At 43.5% G+C, this 17,791-nt stretch overlaps 1 protein-coding gene across 1 annotated transcript in view; it reads left to right on the plus strand.

Annotated features, from left to right (window-relative positions):
* klhl29 (kelch like family member 29) overlaps nucleotides 1–17,791 on the plus strand; it is a 247,787-nt gene that overhangs the window by 117,121 nt on the left and 112,875 nt on the right. Inside the window, exons 4-5 of the mRNA XM_079255749.1 lie at nucleotides 8,552–8,699; nucleotides 12,526–13,050. Of these exons, the coding sequence (XP_079111875.1) occupies nucleotides 8,552–8,699; nucleotides 12,526–13,050 (673 nt within the window). The remainder of the gene's footprint in view (nucleotides 1–8,551; nucleotides 8,700–12,525; nucleotides 13,051–17,791) is intronic.

Here is a 17,791-nt window from a genome sequence, read left to right on the forward strand (position 1 = left end):
CTCCATTTCTTAAGGAAAGAGCCTCTTTTTTTTTTTTTTTTTTTTTGTAAATGGTGACTAAAAATAAACCAGTCAGTGAATTCTGTTTCCATATGATTTAAATATAGACGAGTTAACTAATTAAGTTTCCACTTTGCACTTCAACCTCCGTTATTTCTTTTCTTTATGTAGGGTAGAAGTGGAAAAAATGCAAGTATTTCTGCTTAGCAAATTTTACAGAATATCTTATGAGCGTTTGTTTCATTCTGAATCGGCAACGGGGAATTTTTAAAAGTGTTATTCATTTCTTGCTCTTCCCATTCACAAAAAAAAAGTCTTAAACCATCACAACTGGTGTGCTTTTAGTGATTTCATGGAGTAAAAAGTACATCTATCCCCCCTCCGTCTCTCCAGCATGCACACTGAATACGCACCTTCACCGTCCATGGCACCTCGCCGTTCGGCATGCTGGTGCACCAGTGGATTTTTAAGATGGCTGCCAACCATGGTGCAGTAGACTCTTTGTTTACTAGCAGGATGCTTTAATATGCTCCAGTCTAATAGATTGGACACAGCCGCCCAGTCATTTGGCTCCAGCATTCAGCACCATTACGATGGAGGTCCAGAACAAATCCACTCCACATTTAGGTGTCAGCGCGCTGTCATGGAGAGGAGATACCTCTATACAGTAAGTGGATAATGCCCGAAAGAAAATGAGTTGTGCGCCTTTGTGCACCCTTTAACGCTCCTGGTCAGTTTCGGACCACACTCGGTTCTGGATGGATGGAGGAGGAGGAGGGGAAAAGGAGATTTCTTTTTTTTTTCTTTCTTCATTTCACTCCATGTTAAAAAAGCTGAAAATGATCTGTCAAAGGCAATGATACAAGACGACTTGATGGATGGGTTTGTCTTACTCTGCCTCTCAATCTCTCACCCCTTCCTCTGCTGCCATTCTTCCTGTTTTTCTCAGAGGAAAGCCATTATTTCCATCACCTCTACATTCAGCCAAATTCACTGTATCAGTCCGTGCTTGGCCAAAGAGAAGAAAAAGCCATTCTATAAGAGTTAGATTTCATTTCCTTGCCTGCACATAGTTTTCTTCTTTTTTTCCCATTTTTTTTTTTTCGGCTTTGGTCATGGTGTTGAATTACAATGTGACATTTTTTTACCGATGCACCCGATATGGAAAGTCATGGCAGCAACTGCTGTAATTGAAATTTCCTTATGATTAAATTTGTGTACGTGCATCTCCCGGGAGATAGCCGGCTGATTGGGGAGGCGCACATTTTCAGATGCATTTAAATTAAGCCATAATGGCAGCTTGGTGCTGGACCACAGGCAGCCCCACGAACATTTCTGGCTCCACCCGCTTGGAAAGAATAAATGCCTGAACCCATCAGGAAAACAACTGCACATTAACAGGCCTGCTTGATTACCACACCAGCTGAGTGGTATCACACAACAGTGAACCACCTCCTCGCTTGCAGGGTGGTGTTTTTCTTTGTTGCGCATAAAGAACTTTTGCCACCAGAGGAACATTGAATCTTAAAAGGTAGAACGTAATCAGCCAGTGGAGCTGTGGCCAGAAAATTGCACATTTGCTATCTCATTGTGTGCCGCAATTGTGATAATGGCATTTTATGAAATGGGCTTTTCATTGTGTTGTTGTTACTGACCATCTCTGTTTGTTTTAGCACCTCTCTTTAGTTATTTGTGACCCTCCTCTTTTTTTCTTCTTTTGTCTGCTTTGCCGCACCTGTCTTCCCCAAAACCTGCAACTGAGTCTCAAAGCTGCTCGTTAATTTGATCAGTGTGTTGCGTAATGTTGTTTACCCCAGTGGGAATAAACAACATTATGGATGTTAGACATAATCATCCCTCTTGCTGTTTTGTTCTCTCTATTGTTATTTGTCAATTTCAGAATGAAAATGATTCATCTGCACAAAACTGAAAAACAGTGTGTTGAGGTTTAGGTCTGCATGCTTGTGCCATGTAAGCAATTGAGTACAGAGCTGAGCTCATCAGGAGATCATAAATTTCTGGACAAGCTTGATGTTCTGCTTGTTTTTGTTTCTTCTATAAGGTTAAAATTGGTACAATTACTTAGACGGACGAGGGCTGGCGTATATATAAAGTAAAAATAAGCACAATGCCAAAAGTGCATGCTTTGTGCTTATGTGGATGTCGATAACTCGAAGCAATCAAAGCCCAGGATCCTGGATCACCACAAGTCCCCTCCTATAAGTACACAGCAGATGGTTGCCAGAGGCGAAAAAAAGAAAAGCTTTGGTAGGTACAACACTGCTGCTTGCTACAGCAGGACGGAGGAGCAGCACATAGTGACAGATGTCAGCGCTCGCCAAGTCTGAGAAAATAGCCGATGCGTCAGCCAGAATTAGACCGCTGTCCCTGCTACATGGACGGAGGTTCACAAGTATATATTTAGGCCTGATTCGTCTAGATTTCACCATCCTGTCTACGATGCTGATGTGTTTGCAACATTCATAGGTTTGGGAGGAAAGAATAATCTTGGTCTGGTACAGACCAGTTCTGAGCAGAAAGACTCGGATTAAAAACCAAAAAATAGAAGGAAAAAAAAGCCATATCAAAGATTAAACTTCTGATTTTATAAGTAAATTATTCACATAATGACAAAGTGTGCTGTTTTTCATGATAAAGCTCTGTTTTGCTTAGTTTTTTTTTTTGGTTTTTTTTTTACATTTCTGATGCAAACTATGTTCAGTTTTTCTTAATCTGCTGATTGGTCACTATTGGATAATGGTTTTTTGAGTGACAGCTGAAATCCGGATAAATGATAGGTCTACTTTCAGTGTGTTTGCACATGAGCTGCTGAGGATTCAGCTGTGCTCCTCCTGGCTTAACACGCCACACACAAAGAGATGTGCAGGTTCAGAACAGGAAAACATGGTAGCCTCCTCATTAGAAAGTTGACTCATCGCTAGGTGCTATTATTAGCCTATAACTTCCCTTGTGATCATTTAAATCATCAAAAAGGCATATATAAGCTTGATAAATCTAGCTGCCAGGGTGGCAACAGCAGTGTTTCCATTGTATGTTTTGTGCATTTCAAAAGATCACGTTAGGAAAGGTCTTCTGTAGCGAGCGGGTATGACTGATAAGATCTCAACAATCAGCTAATGCTGCAACAACAGCTTCACTGATCAATGTCTCCATTGAGGACCTGAGCTGTCCCTCGGTAGCCTATAGTGGACACAGCTGAAAATCCTGCATCTCCTAGAGGTTTGTTTCGCAGCAGCAAATGAAAAATCAGGCAGTTGGAACAAGAGAGCTGGCAGCATACCACAAAGCCAGCAGCACAGAGGCTGCAAATGTGAGAAGCAGAGGGTGCAATTAGTTTAAGTTCCATATTTGTCATGTTTGTTTGTTCATTTAGCACAAATCTGCATACTATAACCCCCAAATCTCTGCTGTATTTCCAGTTTTAGGGCATTTTTCTAAAAGAAGTTGCTTCATGTTATGGAAAGTCATGAGGGACAAAACAAACAAGTATCAGAAACAGGCTTTTAACATTTTAATGCAGCTGAAGTTGAGATAAATGTGATAATTCACCTTATTTTCATTTAATTAATTGACTTTCTGCATAGAGGCCTGCAAAGTATCCTCAAATAAACGGCGAGAATAAAGCTTTTACATCTTTATAATGTTGCCCTTCCTTTATAAAAAACACGTGTTGTGGTGTGTCCATCCCAGATTCCTTTGTGTCCAGACAAGTTGACTCTGCCTCTGAACAAGATAATGTTGATGTTGTTGTGGACACAGTTGTTTCTAAAAAGCTGAAAATCCCCTGCATCTAGTTGCATCTGGGATAGGCTTCCGCCCCCTTGTAACCACATGTTTAAATAAACACGTTTAGACAATAGATTGATTAATAGAAGTCCATTTTTTGCTTCTGCAAAGACTCACCGTATTGTGGGCAGTACGGTATAAACCATGTTATGATGACAATCATGTGTTGGCATCATCTCTTTGACATAATTATCCGATTTGAATTGGCTTACCTTTTTATCCCTAAATTGTCCCCTTTACTAACTTTTACTGGAATGTTTTGCAGTCATTAAAAGTAACAAATTGTTGCATTTTAACAAATAAACCCAAGTAGTTTGGATTGATCTTCATCACAGTGATTGAAAGTAAATTCACGTGTCTGACTGTTTTTTGTAAATTATTTTACCTTCTGTCATGCCTTTTTCTGATTTTGAGCTTTTGAATATAGCAGTATTTAGAATTATTCATTTAGAAACTGAGCCCATGACCTGCTTCAGCTTTGAATAAATGATTTTAGTCCACAGAAAATTGGATCTCTTACTAGTTTTTTTCTATGTATATATTTTACTAGTTTTATATGTGTGTGTATATATATATATATATATATATATATATATATATATATATATATATATATATATATATATTCAGGGTCGCGGGGAAGCTGGAGCCTATCCCAGCTGGCTTTGGGCGACAGGCAGGGTACACCCTGGACAGCTCGCCAGTCCATCGTAGGGCTATATATATATATATATCATCGGGGAATTTATCCGATGAGAAATAAATCTATAAATCAACTGTTTTCTTTTCAATTTATTGACCATGTACAGATGTTGCGAGCGAGAGGTCTCGAGAGCTCTGCCCCTGCTCGGGGTGTTACAGCGATCTTTAGGCATACACAAATAACCTGGCAGCACGAGTTGAAACAACTGCCAGCTTGAAGATAACAACAGTCAAAGCTGAAACAGGCCTTGAACAGAACATTTAGTTTTATGCATGAACCTACTAAAGCAAGCTTCCTGAACTACTCTAAACTATGCAGAATATATATTTTGGGCTATATAAAAAGAAGCTTAATAAAGGAGTAACATTAAAACTACACTATGTGGATAAATTCCATGACAGGGGTAAAGTCGTTTTTCTGAAGAAATAATTTCAGATAAGTTGTTTATGGTTTTTTTAATTCTTATTAAGCCCCATAAGGTAATTGAAGTATTACAGGTGAAGAGTGGACTGTAGAATTAAGACAGTAAAATTGCACTTCTAAGCACTTCTCTGATAAAAGACAAAATTCTAGTTGAAAAATGTCTCCCATGTATGCATGTGCACCTCTATATGTTCAGCTCTCTGTATGCACTTCAAAGTCATTATATCTTTGCAAGTGTCTGCACTGAAGTGCCACATTGCACACTTCCACTATGAGGTCCATATGCACGGATGTTGCACATGACAAAAAAAAAAATCGTCCCCAGCCAGCTTGACAACAAACACAGAATGGCTTGGCTTGACTCAAATTATTTATCTGGCTCTCCTCCTTCTCTCCAGCATGGTTTTTGTCAAGTCAGAGGAAACCATCTGCTGCCCGGTGATAATGGGTGGCCAGGGAGGAGGGGACTGGAAATAGGAAGAGCAAATAAATTTGAGAGAAAATGGCAGCCACTGTCCCAGAACCTACTGAACCTTTCCTGCCTGCCTGCAGCAAGTCTGCCATCTTAATAAACATACCGCCTCATAACTCCTGGCTTTTGTGGATGTGGATGTGTCTGTGTGTGTATGCATGAGTTTTCACCAGCTGTGCATGCATGCACACCTGTATTTCCAATATGCACGTGCTTGTGTGTGGTTTTTTTTTCCTATCTAACCTTGATCATTTTCAAGTCGGGATTGTTCCGAGCCGAGCTGATATGCTGTCAGTGTGATGGCACTGACGAAGCTCCCCCTCCCTTTTCCTTCTTTTCCTTTCTCTCTTTTTTTTTTTTTTTTAACCTGGTGCGCTAGATCAGTGACAGATGGACAGCCTTTCAGCATATGAGATCTTTTCATGCGTTTTTTTTTTTTTTCCCCCTTCCCCCTGTGTTTCTCGTAAACAGGAGGGAGTTTGCACGTAAGGCTTGAGGACGGCGAGAGAGTCACTCCTCTGAGCTAATGAGAAGCTGCCTGCAAAGAGATGAAAGCAAAACATACTTGGAGAGGAAGATGGTAAAGCACGGGAGGCAGAGGAGGAAAAACATTTATTAAAACAAATAGCTGGCTACGGTATACGACTCGCACCTCGAAATGGTTTTCGGTTTTTCTTTCCTGCAGTCTCCAGGGCTCTCAAATGCAATCGAGCGCTTTGGGCATTCTCCGAGTAAACCATTTCAGTTTTCTCTTGTCTTGAAGTCGACAGGTTGAGCTGAACAAAAAGACCTGACAGTCTGTCTCCACCTAAACCCAGCGTCATGCTCGCTCCATCACTCTGTTTTCTACTTTGCCTTGACATGTTTCCTTTAGCTGCGTTTTTTTTGTTTTCCTCTCGCCCCCCCCAGCACTTCTAAACTGTCACATAACTTAGTATAGATATATCAAGTAATGACACTCACTGAACTGCTCTGCTTTTGTGAATGTGTTGATTAGACAGCAGATGTTGTGCTTCATGAGTACCATGTAATATCTCTAAGTGCCGAAGGCCCGTCCTCTTCCCCCTGTGAAGATGCCATAAATCTGTTCTAAAGCTGGGAGGGAAGTTTTCCAGCGACCGGATCGATCCAACGTGTGAGGCTGCATGTTGGTTTGCTGCGAGCCAGCTTGTTTGGAATGCTGTTTTCTTGCTGTGTGGTCAGTCTTGACGGGCTTTGTCGACACAGCTGTTGGGATGCATGATGGGACGCTTGATGAAGTGGACGCTAGGTCGGGTGGGTGGGGGTAATGGAATTGAGGGATCAGGCGGAGGTGGACACAGGAGGGGCTTTGTGACCAGGTCTTTTCTATTAACTCTGGAGGCTGGCTGGCGCGGGCAGGGGAATAAGGTTTGACTCTGCCCTCTCCCTGCCCGGCTGTTAGATCGAGCGTCCAAACTTCAGATAGGCAGAGACGAATATTGCTTAAGGGTCCATTGGTGATTGACCCTGTGTTTTCATCAGCCTCTGCTTGCCTGATAACATTCCTCCCCCGACTAAAGCAAAATATTAGAGGTCTGGGTGCCAAGAGAAACTCTGGAACTCTATTTGGAAAAGTTATAATAGATTCACCCAAGGGCACACCTTGCTGTAAAGGTTTTCACTCACCTTTTGTCAAAAATCTCTCAGATCGCTTGAAAGTAAATCTCTTAAGTCTTTTCAGTCATATTTGGACAAAGACCGGTTTCCTCTCCTGAAAATTTAAGATGTACAAATTCTCTGGGGCAGAATCACAACTCGAATGTAGCCCACACTGGAGCGTTAATTGTTATTAACATATAAAAATGAAATATGGCTTCGTCTGCAAAGACTCTTGAGACAGCGAACAGGACTTTTTCCCTTGTTCTCATTATAAATAGGCTATAATCATCGCTCACTCACTGCTAATTATACTCCGCACTCCATCATCACGGCTCACTTCTAGACCTTAAAGAACTGCTAGGATGGCAGTGATTTGTTCAATTCTTCACCAAGACCCTTAAAAAAATATTTTTTAAAAAAATCCACCTTCTTTCAGTTCAGAACATGGCATAAAAACATCTTCCTCTCAGGTAAACACAACCTCAGTTAGACATGACACATTCTGTCACGTGATTACCTTACTTATGTAATTAAGGCTTACGCAAAACGCAGGATCAGTATGTAACAAAAAGGAAAAAGAAAAAAAAAAGTGCTCTTACTACCACCATAGGAATTGAGGAAAGCAGCAAGCAGATGCTGCTAATCAGTGGTCTTAATCATTATCTCCATAAAAGCTTATGTTTTGGCAATTTGCTGTCTTTAGCATTCAGCTGTGTGTTCGCACAATGCCAAGGAGGAATGACTTCAGCAGCGATGAGTCTGATGTTCTGCACTGAGAAACTAGATTCAAACACCAAGTTCCCCTCAAGGTCAGACCGTTCAGTGATCAGAGACTGGAAATAAGAAGAAAACATGAGATACATCTCAGACTCTGCAGGCCTCAGCTTGTTGAATGTTGAAGCTCATGACGGCGCCATCAGAAATGGTTTGGAAAGGTTCGCATGAGGAAACCTCTTTTCTCAGATAAAGAACATTGTTGTATACTTTGTATCTGTGCAGTTTTATTGGGGGAAAATAAACACACAAGTTCAGGGAAAACGTCCAGATGACAGATGAGAGGAGAGTGGAAATCTTCGTCTCGGTGAAAACCAATGCAGCAGTTCAACGTAAACACCAAATGACAAGCAAAGTTACATAAGAGTGGTGAATTGGGCAGGTGCTGGACCTGGACACCTTACTGTCATTGAGTTGACCTTGAATCCCTCAGTGCTAAAACACTTTAGAGTCCAACTTGAGGTCATCTGTCAGACAGCCAATGGCATTTGGCGAAACATGGTCACAAACCAAAAAAATCCAAAGATCTTCAAAATGACAATGATTAATAAAATGAGGTTTTGCAATGGTTCTGTTAAAGTCCAGACCTCAAACTGATTTAAATATGGTGGCTTGACCTTAAGAGAGCTGTGCATAAACAAATGCTTGCAAAGTTCAGTGAACTGAAACGTGCTGAAAGGTGTTCGCGTTTCCTCCACTTTCTCCACTGATCTGTATGAATCAGCTGTTTCGTTTTGGGTCCTCTGCCGCAGGTCTCCGGACTGTCTCCCGGAGATGGCCAGACTCCAGGACTGCTGCTGGCTCCCGGGGTGAGGTGGGGACAGACGCCTATCAACCAGCTCACACCATGGGATACAGACGAGCCCCCTGCCAAGCAACACCGAGACGGCGAGCCCACAGGTAATGATTCATGCTCACACATACTGACAGGCACATTCACACATCCTCTACTTTTACCTGACATGAGTTTACAGACTTTCACATCATCATCATGTGAGCAGGCAGCAGATGTATGAATCTACACAGGCTTCACACCTATGTGCTGCACCCCAGACGGCTCGGCCGGCTGCACCAGCATCTAATGCTAATGAGGCATCTTGACTGTCTTGCCCTACATAAAATACATGCTTACTTCACAAAGCATGCATACTTTACAAAACATAATTATGCATAATATACATTCATAAATTTCAACTTTACATAAACCGACTTAATCATGCATAAAATGATAGAAATGTCAGGTTGATGTCAGGAAGCCGAGAGCTTCATGAGCCATCCCGACTCTTCCATCGTTATTGTCCCTGTTAATGTTATTATGGCACCAAATGAACCTGATTCGCTCTCACTCAAACCTATTCAGCAAAAGTCCTCCAAATGATCTCCACCGGGTCTAATTTAGATGTTGACCTTATTCCTTTCATGGCTTTTTAAAAAACCCGTGCAGAGCGAGGGCGCCGCCGCCACGTGCTGCACAGACCTGACATTAAGGAGTTAAGCCAATATTGAAGTTTTTTTTTTTTTTTTTTCCTCCTTCTCCTTCTTCTTTACTCGTACTGTAATGAACTCACCCAGAATGGCTCTGCCCTAGAGCTGTTAATTTCCTTCCCTTGCTCTGCTGGCCTCTGTCTCCTGCTCATCGCAAATGGGGCTCATTTAAGAATAATACTGGGACGGAGCTTGTACCAGTGGAAATTCTGGACAGCTGCTGCTCTGCGGCGTTGCAAAACGTCACACTGAAAACACCGTTTCAAGCCCCCGCTGCCGCCTCTTCCACGCGCCTTCCTAATTATAACTCGCATTTCTCACATGCAGACGAGTTCGCGACTGAATTATTAAATGAGAGACTCTTCGCGAAAGCCAATCGCGGCATTATGACGAAGGGATGAAGAGCGTGGAGCTCAGCGATGAGTCACAAGGTTTCACTTCCCTATCACACACACACACACACACACACACACACACACACACACCTACACCACATCTCCGGGTGAAGCCGCAGGACAGTGAAATGTCACCAACCCAGCACGCTGGCGCACATGACACTCAAACCCAAGTGCACCGTCGCATGTTGATTCGCACGTGCGCTATTCCCAACTCTGAGTGGCATCTGCAATGAAGCCAGCTCCTCTTCACACTTCACACAGAGAATTCTCCGTCAGCTATGCCGGAATTTGACTGCTTCCTTCTGCACAAACTTCACCGAACGTTCAAGACGTTTTGCTTCTTTGTGCAGCAAATAGTTAATTATTCCTGGTATCCTGCAAAATGTCTAGCAAATAAATAATCAGAGTCGAACGTTTCATTCTGCGAGGAAGCTGTTCCAAACATAAATCAGATGTGACTCCTGATCTGTGTGAAGGCCCAGCCTGGTAATTTAGGTCACTGCTGGGTCACGATAATGAAATCTTTCTTGCCTAATTCATTCAATGTTTTCCTTGTTAAGAAGTGCAGAGCTGTAAAAGGACAAGGACATGGAGCTGGAGGGCAGATAGTGTGTATATATGTCAAATTCTAATCAACAGCATTGCTGCATTAAAACCTTGAAACTTTGGGAGATAAGGAATTATTATACTCACCCGTTCTGATTAGAATCCTTTATCAAGAAAGCGCGACAAAAGAAGGGAAATGAAATGCAGTGTTACTGCCGGTTATCTCAATGACATGAGAATTATGAACTGAGCCGCTCTCTCTGCAGTTTTCTCCTCTTTTTCTTTCTTTTCTTCTCACTTTTTCTTTATCTCTTTTCCCTTCTCCATCCATCTCTGACCAGATTATTATATCAGCAGCGTTAGTACATGAATAATGTGGAGTCCCCCCCCCCCTCCTTCAGCTTTTTGCATGCTGTGATTTAGCCTTTGGCCCCTGAGCAGAGTGCTATGCTATTTTTGGAGCAGGAGAAGCAAGAGATAAAGGAGTGAGGGGTGTAAGGAGGGGGGCAGCTTTCAGGTCCAGTACAGCCAGAACACCCTCAGCATCTCTCGCCTCAGGGTAGAGAAATGATTGGCTCAGAGAATCTGAGTAAACACAGACTCCTGCATAGATAATGAGGCCAAATGCTTCGTGCAGTTAGCACGTATGCCTTCACATTCATAGAACTGTTTGGGGTTTTTCTGTTGAGTAAAAATGATTGCAACGCCGACTCCAGGTGTAGGTATATGTGCCTTTCCTTTCAAATGTGTTGTTTTATATGAAGTCCCAAGTCAAAAACAAAGTTGGACTGAAGTGGAGCAGCACTCTGAGGGTGGTGGTGTGGCGAGGAGCAGACTGGAGCTGGAGTCTGTCTTCTCCTGCTGTTTTCTGCCTCTATTTGATCATCTCGTATCAGACTTCATCTCAGCTCTCTGCCCCTGTTTTCGGCTTTCACTGCCACTTCCTGACAAGCCAAAAATGATGCTGTGACATAGAAATGCATTTTCCCGACTCTCCCGGAGTCTGTTTGCTGATTCCTGATTAGTTAATTTGTTTTACAAAGCTGTGGACAGTTTTGCTTTTTCTTTCCCTCCACACTAGAGACTTCTACTTAATACAACAATATTTACACAGTACTGCAAAACAGAATTACACCACCATTTCTTTACATCTTGCTTCCAAGCTGCCAGGCTTTCCTGTAAAGTTTTACAGTAATCAGCAGTTCACCGGTCTTTTTTTGATAAATTGGCTGCTTTTTCATTTAGTTTTTCTTCAGTCTTTGTGTTTAACCATTCTCTAAAAACTGTCTTTTTGTTTTTTTAAACCACTTTAAGCTGACCTGAGGATCATTCAAGCATAAAAAACACATCTCACACAAGGGAACAATGACTGTTGTCTACTTATAAGGCAACTTAGCATAGATGCTGTTATGAATAGTCTGTCAGCCTGTCCATCCCTTGTCCTCACCTAGTTGTATCCACCTTAACTTTCAGAGATAACATAGTTTGACAGGTATAGGATACCACTTTTAGTCCAGCAAGGCGCTTTTCCAAAGAGTTATGGTCTGAAAAGTTCACACATCTCAGTGTATCCTACAAATAATTGAGGAAACTGAACAAGTGGAGGCCGGAAGAAGTGCAGGCCTTAAACTATCTGCAGCAGATGAGCAATACCTGAAAGTGATGTCCTTAGGAAATGGGGAAAAAGGAATCCAGCGAAGACCTGACACAAGACCGAGGCGATTCATCTGAGCCAACAGTTGATCTTCAGTTAAGCTGAAGCCTCATCAGAAATGGTCCCTATGGAAGGGTTTGCTGTCAAGAGGCCATTACTAAGGAAGGGAAACGGACAGAAAAGGCTGAGGTATGAGAAACGACACGAGAACCGGGCTGAAAATCCGCAGCAATAGGTCTTATGGAGCAATGAGTCTTCCCCGGGGCGTAAAGCTCAACATTATTGAAGCCGTGTGGGAGCGTCTTGACAGAAAGCAGAACAGTAGACATCCAAAGAAGAGCTGGGAAAAATCCTTCAAGAAGCCTGCAGAACTATTCCTGAGGACTACTCCAAAACAAGAAAACTTGTACAAATTCAGTTTTTTGGATTTTATATTTAAGTTTTCAAACTTACATCTTTATTCTGGTTGTTTTTCGGGGTCCAGACATGCACAGCTGTATTTCACAGGAGAAAAAAAAATCAACATGTGGAAATTTTAACTTTGATAACAGTGCATGTAACATCTTAATGTTTAAACTGAATATGTCATTTTTCCTTGTTTTTTTTTTTTCCCCCTCTTTTGTTTCCGTGTTTGTCTAACCAGGTCCGACCTGGGCTGCACCAGTAGCAGCGGTCAGCCAGCCCAGTCTCCTGCCCCACACCTATGCCCTTCCTCAACCACCGCCCTTCAACCACAGCGTGACCGCACAGTCCCCCATCATCGGAGTAACCCCTTCCATCCAGACACCCGTGCCTCCACAGCACCCCCTCATGACCGCCCACTTCCAGCTGACTCCACAGTCCACTCAGCAGCCGCCATCCATGGTACTGAGCATGCCCAGCCAGCCTCCTTACGCTGGGAATCAGCCAAATGTTACGCCGTCTGCCCTCACTGCCCAAGCCAACCAGGTGGTTCATCCAAACCCTCACAGCATGATGGGAAATGGCCACTTAACCTCTCACCCCAGCCTCCTCCAACCCCCCACCCTGCCTCTCACCAACGGACAGGCAGCAGCGGTGCACGCTCAGCCTGCAGCTGCTGATCATCAGGATGGTCCGAACGGGCTGCAAATGCTGCGGACAGTCGGGAGTGGGAAGTATGAGTTCAGTGACCCGGGACATCCCAAAGGTAAGCAGTCAGTCTCGACCGGTGCACATGCAAATATTTTACTTTATTTAGTCTTTTTATTATTACTATAATCATTTTCTTTGCATCTCTGATCAAAGCTGATTTGTTTGGATGAAACCTGAGCTGAGAACTGAACCCAAGCCCAGAAGGTGTTTGCTATTAAATCAATGTACTCTAAGCCGTGTTGCCGTGTGACCTCCCCTTATGTGGGGTTTTGCTGGAATGAAACAAGCAGGCCTCTGCCACCCCTGGTCTATATACCAGAGCCGTTTCGGATGCCAAAAGTCATAAACAAGGCTTCTAACATCCAAGCAACGGGCTGTCGAGACATAATTTGCAACCAGAGCCAATTCACCTCAAAGCTGCTCCAAGGTTGCAGAGAATACGAGTGTGCCTAAAGAAAGCGGGCAGCAGGTGCAGCTAGAAACTAGCAAACCTTTATAAACTATAATTCACCTCTGCAACATCAGTAACATTGTGCTTTGGAGCCGGTTTTCACCACGTCAGGTTAATCTTTTCACTGTGTTTGGTTGCAATTCAGCCAAGTCCCACTAAACACGAGGCAGGAAGAGACTTCAGTTCCTGCACTCACATCTCACTTGAAATCTTTTGAAGCCTTCTTGACGTGCGCTGTGCGGCGTGATGATGCTTCTGAGCTCCGCCTCGTGCCGGAGCCTGCAAAAGCCATAAACTGGTGTTGGCTTTAACCTTGGAATTTATGACGCAGGTTGCTGGAAACAGATGTTAGCAATTCCCCGACCAATTTTCACATTTAATGAAGCTTTTAATTTAGGTTTAGATTGTTTTCTTTTACCTGACTCATTTTGATCAATAAAATGGGTGCAAATGAACTTGCAGATTGCAAAAAAAAAAAAAAGCAATTATTTGGTGGGCTGCCTGTGATACATTGAAATGAGACTGCAGGTAGAAATGGAAGTGGATAATTAGGTGAGCTCATCTGCACGGTCTGATCAAGTACGAGCTCTTTTAGCTTCTGTCATGTTGGCTGTTATGATCCATTTTTTTGTGTCAGGATTAATTCCTCTAACAGGCCGAAGGCATTTTGAGTTTGATTGGAATTACTGTATTTGTGCGGATCAATCCGAAGGATAAAAAAAAAGCATCAAGGATTAACTTGATCTGTGCCTTGTGTCATGATAAATCTAATTAATTCAATTTGGACGGGTACAGTTTGTCAATTGCTGTGCTTCGAGGAGAGGAAGGAAACGTCCTGGTATCAATACTGGAAACCAGTGCAGGCCTCTATGAAGGTCAGACTCTGAACGAAGGCACTTTAATCTCAGATTTCAAGACATTTTCTCCCCCTTTCCCGGGTTAGAACAGGCTTTACCAAGCATGCTGCCATAAAGACAAACCCTGCAGTGGAAAAAAGTTTAAAAAAAAAATTGGCATCAGTGACTCTTCTACAGCAGATCTCAATTCGCTGTTGTAATGCCTTCTCCATCCACAAAGTCCCAGATCCCAGCTGCCCTCAGGTGTTATGTAGTCTGCTTTAAATCAATTAACACTTCATATGAAGGTGGCAGGGCTACCGTCTGTCCTGCAGCAGGGGCATGGTGTAAAAATATGGAGGGTTAGCTCTGGAGACATCCACTCCGACTCTCTTCTGTCACAGCAGCAGAAAGCGCCGACCTGCTGACACAACGTTCGGCTTAAGCCCACCGAAAAAGAAAAAAAAAAAGGGAAAGAAAATTTGTTAGAAGAAAAGTAACCAATGCTCGAAGTGGCAAAGCCGCTCATTTACTGTTTTGCTCCATAAGAAAGAAAGAAGACAGATGGTTTTGTGTCTTTTTGATGGTAAAGGCCTGGATCTTAGAGGAGCTGACAGAGCTCTTCCTCCTTAATCTGGCCTCAAAACAGACCTTGTGCGTGTGTGTGTGTCTGAGCGGTTGCGCGAGCACACAACTGATTGGGTGGGACCACGCAGATGTTTTGTCAGATGTCAGCCTTGCAGCCTTAAAGCCAAACACCACGGTGACAGAAATCACAGTCCGCGTTTGATTTGCCTTTGCCTTCAAAGGGAGCAATTTGTCTTTGCTCCGCATCAGTGGGCACATCAACAACTGTGTGCTCCCCTCTCTGTGTGTCTGTCTGGTTATTTGTCTGTTTACAGTATGCCGCGCATGCTTGTGTGTGTGCTCTTGGATACATGTGCCCGTGTGTGTGTGTGTGTGTGTGTGTGTGTGTGTGTGTGTGTGTGTGTGTGTGTGTGTGTGTGTGTGTGTGTGTGTGGATTCATGCGGAGCAGCTGGAAGGCAGCTTTAACTTCATCACCTACTGAGACATGCCAGTCACCTGGCTGTGATCTGCCTACCTTGTTTCTCCATCCACAGCAGGCCTTTTCATAATACCTGCCTGTCACGGCGCACAAGTCAAACTCCTTCTCACCGGCTGTTAATTTCCTTCCCACCACTCGGCCCTCGCCCACTTTTTCCCTCTTTGTTTCCCTCGAACGCTGATTTTTTTTATTTTTATTATTGAGATAAAAACACAACCTCGCCAAGCTTCTGCGCTTAACGATCTATCTGTACCTGTAGCCGGCGCCGCGGCAGCCGAGAGCACATTCGCTGAAATGCGGAGATCCAAAATGACTGACGTTGTTTAAAAGTTAAAAGGAGAGTTTAGAAAGCAAAAGGGGGGGAGGGTGGAGGGGAGATACAGGAGGAGGTGAGATTAGAAGTGATGGATACAGAGTGAGGGAGACGGAGGAAGACGCTGGGACTGGAGTCGGCGTGTGTCTATTGACCAAGTCATTAAAATCGATGGCTGTCCTGATGAATATCAGCCAAGGGAAGCTGTGGCCAAGCGCAGCAGGGATGAACCCGTTCCCCGCTTAAAGGCAGCACACGACTAAAAGTCATATTCATATCAAAAGGAAATAATTATTCCTACACCTCTGAGCCGAAGCTCAAAGTAAACCACAGTTACCCACGCCAGCGACTTAAATGAAGTTTTTTGATTTTTGTTTTCACCGAGAGCCGCGACGCAGCGAGTTTCCCTCCCTAGCTGGGTTGGCTGAAATTGAAGTCAGGGGTCACGGGTGGATTTGTCATAACCCACCCAACCAGACGCACTACGTGCTGCGGCTCCATCAGCTCTTCTGTCATGTCCAACATCGTTTCTTTCCATTCCTCTCATGTCGCACGTGCGACACACCAGTTGAGAGCCTCGTATAAATACCGGCAATCAGCCCCTCCACCATGGTACACATCCTCTCTCTGCCCAGGAAGTTCATCTTCCAGTCAGCTCACATCAACCTTCATCTGGAGACCAGGCCGCTCTGGAACCGCTAGTGAATGCAATTAAGATGTCTCGCTGAGTTAAGATCAGAGTTTTTTACTTTGCTATGGAAGGACTGGCGCAGCCTCACATCCAGCGCGTCCTTGCTCTGCTGCGACCATTTCATCTTTCTTATCTGCCATATTCATACTCGGGGGGCCTCTGTAAGATTTTAATTACACGCTCCCGTTTGCTTACTCCTGGACCGCACACACGTTTTTCTAGTGCAGCATTAGTGTCCACAAACATATTGGTCCTTATTGTTTCTTACCGCAAAGCTAAAACGGTGTCGACCAAATTAGCGGGACCGTCTTTGTTTACAAGGCCTGTTTATGCATGCTGCTGCTGTTTATTCAAGGGAGATGGGGTTTTTATTTTTCATCCAATACACTTCCTGGGTTACTTTGGTATTGACATGCTGTTTTAATTTGCTGCCGGTAGATGAAGTCACTGGATGTGTTGACATTTCCACCTGCTGACATTCATCATCTGTCTATAGAGGCTATAGTTACCAAGCAGGAGCCAAGCTTAGGATGTTATCAATAATATTAGCAAAGTGCAAATATTTATTTTGATTCAACCACTGGGACGACCACTAGCATGACAGGCCGGTTATTAGATAGCCACACTGAGACCATTAATCATGGCAAGTTTTAATTAAACGCTCCCCTTTTCCTTTCTCTCTCTCTCTCTCTCTCTCTCTCTCTCCCCCTCTCTTTACTCCCTTTCCATCTCTCCTCCAGCAGAGTACAAAGCTCCCCAGCAGTGGCCTCGCTACAAATGCCACAAAAGTATGACTTAAAACTGAGACAAATAACTCTAAAATCTGTTGCCGGAGATGTTTTTATTTCCAATTCGAAGTTCCAACAAGCTGATTCAGATCAGCACACGCAGAATAAGCGCTGGCAAATTAATTAGAATCGCTGCGGCGTTGTGCTGGGTGATTATCTTAAAGTTATCCACATCAGGATTAGCAAGAGCAAAAGTACGGTTATTATGAATCCAAAACAGGCTTAACTTGAGATATGAAATGCATGGATGTGATTTCCCCCCACCCCCCTCTCAACTTTCCTTCTCATGACATTCCCTAATTTGAAGCAGCTCTAGTTAAAACTGGAATGGGATTCACGGCAGCTGCAAACGTTGCAAATTATTAATGCGGTTGAAATTTATTCCAATCACTGTGGACTCTGTGAATGCAGGTAATTCTCTTAAATGAATACATGCAATACCGCGGTGACGTGCTCATGAGTAACCTTGGTGCACAGGTTCACGTGGGGCTTACATATATTAATGATGCGGAGTCAAACATCTCATTTTCCAGGACGGCAGGCGTGGTGCCGTTCGTGGGCCCAGCAGCAACCTGACAGCCCCCTTTAACTTTGCTGAGAATGGCATCCATTGAGATGTCTCGCTGCTTCTTGTACTAGCTCCAGCCCTC

The sequence above is a fragment of the Telmatherina bonti genome (assembly GCF_933228915.1).
Source record: "Telmatherina bonti genome assembly, chromosome: 16".
Classification (NCBI taxonomy): Eukaryota; Metazoa; Chordata; class Actinopteri; order Atheriniformes; family Telmatherinidae; genus Telmatherina; species Telmatherina bonti.